The sequence below is a fragment of the Pezoporus wallicus genome, unplaced genomic scaffold (assembly GCF_028554395.1).
Source record: "Pezoporus wallicus isolate ANWC-B61680 ecotype Strahan unplaced genomic scaffold, APGP_CSIRO_Pwel_v1 contig_13961, whole genome shotgun sequence".
Classification (NCBI taxonomy): Eukaryota; Metazoa; Chordata; class Aves; order Psittaciformes; family Psittacidae; genus Pezoporus; species Pezoporus wallicus.
Genome location: NW_026639900.1, coordinates 1 through 5,285, shown reverse-complemented (window position 1 = coordinate 5,285; position 5,285 = coordinate 1). Strand labels below are relative to the sequence as shown.

At 49.7% G+C, this 5,285-nt stretch overlaps 1 protein-coding gene across 1 annotated transcript; it reads right to left on the bottom strand.

The window, feature by feature from the left end:
• Positions 1–2,912: 2,912 nt before the first annotated feature.
• On the bottom strand, positions 2,913–4,926 carry MRPS23 (mitochondrial ribosomal protein S23; the record flags this gene model as incomplete). The annotated part of the gene is made up of 3 exons (XM_057416698.1): positions 2,913–3,624; positions 4,586–4,709; positions 4,815–4,926. Coding segments are annotated over 3 exons (386 nt in total), but the record flags the coding sequence as incomplete, so codon positions are not given.
• Positions 4,927–5,285: the final 359 nt, after the last annotated feature.

The window sequence follows — 5,285 nt, the reverse complement described above, 5'->3', positions numbered from 1 at the left end:
AGTGTTGATCCCCCAGTATTCCAAATGGAAAAGGGCAGGGGGTCCCCCTCCCAGGGAAGCCACTTTGCTGGTTTCATTGCTAACACCACTGGGCGAGCCAACCCGGCGCACAGGAGCAGCAGACTTTGCAGTCCAGACTTTGCCACCCTGTGATAGGACTCAATGGGGAGCGATGCTCTTCATCCTGAGATTTACGGACGAGGCTCCCAGCTTTAGGAACTGCCCTTGGAAAACCTTCAGCCCGGCTTTGGGAGCCGTGGACGTGTTACTGCCTGCCTGCGACCGGTGCCTCAAGGAGTAAGGAACCTTGTAACTGATCCTTTGGCATTTATTGTCCCTTAAAATAGCCTGGCAATCAGGGAGCGGAACTGCCACCCGCGCTGCGGGGAGGAGGGCGGCTTCAGCCCACGAAGGTCACACAGCCCCTCCAAAAGGGCTGTGGGATGAGAGACAGCAGAAGCTTTGCCCTAAGGCATTAACAGGCATTACAGTGGGACAGGGCAGGTTTGCCCAGGGAATGAGGCAGCTCCTTGGCTGCCCTGCAGAGCAGAGCGCTGGTCCCATCGTGGATCCCACAGCATGGCCAGTGCTGGGTCACCCCCATCAAACCCTGCTCCTGCAGAGCCACTGACCTTTGCCTGGCAGCAGGAGGGGAAATAAGGGCTGATAAATAATCCATAACTTCCCCTCCTTACCCTTACTGAGGTAGCTGAGTTACCCTGAAGCCACGGGGATGGGCATTTCAATCTCAGCCCAGCCGACACATCCATCAAACCAAAACCCCACGGAGCTCTGGTTTTAATTGCTGTTTTCACCTAATTGCACCAAAACACGAACTCTTTTGGCTCACATCCTTTACCCAGCGGGTTCCCCATTACCCACCAGCTGTAACCAACCTGCAGCACAGAACACCTCTCCCTGCTTCTCCTCCCAGAGCCACACAGATGGAAGCACCCCCTCACCATAGGCAGCCAAAAACCTGCCTGAGCCGCAGGGCTCTGCCCCAACAGCTTCTGACAAATAACTTCATAGAATCCCAGCCTGGTTTGGGTTGGAAGGGACCTTAAAGCTCCTCCAGCTCCAACCCCTGCCACGGGCAGGGACCCCTTCCACTGGAGCAGCTTGCTCCAAGCCCCTGTGTCCAACCTGGCCTTGAGCACTGCCAGGGATGGGGCAGCCACAGCTTCTCTGGGCACCCTGTGCCTCAGCACCCTCACAGGGAAGAGCTTCTGCCTGAGATCTGCTGCACAAATCCAGGTTTCTTTATGGTTCCCCAGTCCCAGCTTGCCTTGCCAGGCTCCCTGGGGCAGGGCTAGCAGAGAGGCAAGTGCAACAAAGCGAAAGGAAAAGACAATCAAGCTCAGCAAAGCTGCAAGGTTGAAGTAAATCATAGCAGACAATAAGGTAAAAAGCTCTTTAAGTAATTGTTTGGAGAAGCAACAGCAAACAGGAGGCCACCGAGCTGTGACTAAAGCCAGGGAGAAAGCTCCTGGGTTACCACATTCAGCTCTGCAGCACTTCTCCCTTTAAAGCACTTCCCTTTGCAGCCTTTGGCAAGCAAAGAGCATCACCAACAGTTCGAAACACAAAACAGGGTGCTCAAAAGAGAACTTTTACCTTTCAAAATCCAGAGAAGGTGAAGACTTGGAGCTGCAGCCCAGGAGACACGGAGCTGTTGGTCCTTTCCCTTGGGCTGGTGGCAGTTGTTTGCCCGAGCAAGAGAACTGGGTCCAGGTGATGGCAATCACATCACAGCTGCTGGTGATTTACTGAGGAGGGTCTTGGTCTGCTCCTGAGGGCTGGAAACCCCACCTGAGGCTGGCTGCAGGTGAGCAAAGGGCTCATTATGGCTCACCCGCAGCACATGGCTCCTTCCCGGGGCCATTTCAGGGCAGATCCCATTTTAAATGCTTCTTTGTTACCTGTTTACATTCAAATTTGAGCATCCAAACCGGGCTGGGTCAGCCTGGAGAAGAGACGGCTCCTGAAGGGGAGACCTGAGAGCAGCTCCAGTGCCTAAAGGGGCTGCAGGAAACCTGGAGAGGGGCTTTGGACAAGGGGTGTAGGGACAGGATAAGGGGAATGGCTTTAACCTGCCAGAGGGGAGACTGAGATGAGCTCTTAGGCAGAAGCTCTTCCCTGTGAGCTCCACATGGAAGGACCCACTCGGGCATCCTCCAGAGCTGGCAGCCCCATGGTGCTGGGAGAGGGAAAGGACTTGCTGCTCTTTGGCATGAAATCCTGCTCCCTGCTCAAGTTACAGACCTAGGAATAAAGTTTGACCTTCCAAGGATAACCGAGGAATTCTGCTGTAGTTACATTGCTACCGGGAAGCAAATGAACCCACACAGAATCAAACCACAGGCATTTTTAAACCCTCCTTTCGTAGATATATATTTATTAATATAAAATAAACCAGAAATCCTTCTTGTATAATATATATTCTGTAAAATCCTTTTGGGGTAACAGTTTTCTTGCCTAGCATGGCAGCAGTAGCAGTGTCACCAAATTGTGTCCGGAAGGAAGGCACGAAACCAAAAGGAAAAAGCCCCATTTCCATCATAGGAGAGAGCCAGACAAAGAGGTGAAGAAGGGATCTGACATCACTCTACCTGTTGGGTTTTGGTGGTGATGGCAGTTTGGACTTTTAAAAAGGAAAACACACAAAGGAGAGAAAGCCACAAGCAGTAAATGGGTTTCATATAGCCCAAAAGTCCTTAAGAAGAAGCAAGGCTCTGGATCTCCCCGGTATGGGAAGATCCAATGAGCTCTGAATCCCTGCAGGATTGTTTCCCTATAGTGTTCTGTGCCAAGGTTTCTGTGATTGCCTTGCAGCAGCGCTCAGCTTCCTCCACAGCACCTGTAACACTGTGGAGGTGACCAACTTCATTAAGTCATTATAAAGCTGCAAAGCTCCAAATTACCTGGTATTGTTGCACTTTATCCTACGCTGAATTTAAGCAGGTGATGGACAAGGAAGATCTTATCACAACATTTATATTAACAGCAACTCTCCTCCATAAAGAGCTACAAAAAGAGGACACTTGAAGCAGCTGCTATAGAGCATCAGGCCAATGGTACCCTCCACTTCAACAGCAGGGCTGGCACTAGGCCTGGCCCACCAAGTGCAAGAAGTTAAGAAACATCTTTACTACTGCAAATAAGACACTTGAAGAGGCAGAACTTCCAATCTTTACAGAAAATTGTTTAATTTTCCATGTTTATACTCATGTTTTCCAGCTCACAATTGGACAGACTAGTCTTTAACCCCCCAAAATAATTATTAGCTCCAGATCTCATAAATGGGGAGATGGAAAAACATGTAGGGTGTGCCACATACAGAGTCAGGGAAGGCACTAGAGCTGCACAACTGAGGCATATTCCCCTCATCCCACAGCCACTGGGTTGTGGAGGCAGAATGCTGGCTCCAGGGCACGTCCTGCAGCTGAGCAGCACAGGACAACAGCACAGCCCTTAGGGTAAGGGGTTCTCCTTCTGCTTTTCTGCTGGCTCTGCTGTCTGCCCCTCCTGATCCTTCTCCTGCATCTCTTCCAACACAGTTTGGAGACGCAGGTTTAACACAGAATCCCTGGTTTCAGCATCCCGATGATCCTGGTGTGCTACCTACAGGTGAAGAGAGAAACAGTCGCACAATGCTTCTGTCAAAGTGTGGCTGCGGAGAGCAATGAATGGTAACAGCCCAGCCCAAAAAAGCTGATGAAAAGCGCTCTAATTCAAGCCTAGATTGTTGTGGAGGGATAGAGCAGTGTCACTGTGTCACCAGGGCAAGAAATATTAAGTCAGACTGCTGACCTCAAGCTAAAAAGATGACCTAAAGGCAGTGATTCCCTTTCCACCTGCTCTGCAGCCACTGCACTTTAACCAGACCCAATTTCTGTCCTTTCAGCCTCTTTTATTGGGGAAACCAGTACAGAGACTTGGCCCAGAGATCACTGTCGATGAGGGAGAATAATAAATGAACTTTTAATGTTAACAGTTCAATTTTGAACAGTTTTAAGCTCTTTTTCAGGCTACTCAACTACCAGCACAGCATTCTCTGAAGAAATGGCAATCAGTTGTAACAAGGTGAACTTCTACCCATCACAGAGCAGCCATGCTCTGCTCTGCCTCCTGGGCTGTTCTAGAAACTTCTTCAGGTTGTTCTTTTACCCTGTGGTATGTTGAGGGTTACCCGACACCTGCCTGAAGGAAGGAAGAACAAGACTCCATGTGCCCAGGAGCCGGCTCCTCTCTTGTAAACCCAAGAAAACAGAAAGCAGCAGCAGCAGACCACTTTGGAAAGCAATTCTGGACAGTTATTTTCTTCTCCTTCGATACCTTTAAAGAAAATAAACCCCCAAATCCCCCAAAACACAAACCACAACCACCCAAACTGCAAGATTTAGGCAAGAAATTCCACTTTGGGATCAAGACTGAAGACCAAGACCATCCCAACCATCAGGCCTATGTGGCTGCGAGCTCCATTCCCACCAACTCAACATTAAGGGCCTGGAAATGAAGTTTTCTGATCCACTGGCCAATATATAACGAATAATAATAAACATAATGACTATTTCAGACTTACTTTCTCCGTCCCTCTTCTCTGTAGCAGTATCCCACTGGCTAAAAGGGCTTTTCCTGTTTCTTCAAACAATTTTTCCTCTTCAATTTTCCCTTCTTGCTTCAGTTCATTGTATTTCTCCACAAACCTACACGTCAGGATTGTATTTTTACTCTCAATACCATTGTGATTCACTCACTTGGGGGGTGTGTGGAAAGGAGATGCTTCCAGTTCATTCATCCCTAAGCTTTACCTCTGGCAAGTAGATTTGTAGTGTGATTGCGACAGGTCGAAAGGCCTTGGGCCACTGCCATAAACTCTGTAAAACCTCCTGGTTGAGAAAAAAGAATGGTTTAGTTTTGCGACTCATTTAAAAGTGATGCTTTGGAGTAAAGAACAGTGCTAATTCGGCAAGGCTGTAAGGAGGAGTATTCACCTACTTCTCCTTTCCCTATTAGCTATTATATTATGCAGAGATGCTTCTCCCACCATTCTTAATCGCTTTAATAGCCCTACAATGGGTTGGGTTGGCTCCAACGGCTCCAACCCCTGCCATGGGCAGGGACCCCTCCCACTTAGAGCAGCTTGCTCCAAGCCCCTGTGTCCAACCTGGCCTTAAGCACTGCCAGGGATGGGGCAGCCCCAGCTCCTCCGGGCGCCCTGTGCCCGTGGGTAGCACAAAGGCACGCTGCTCGCACCGGCCATGGGGCAGAGCGAGGCCTCC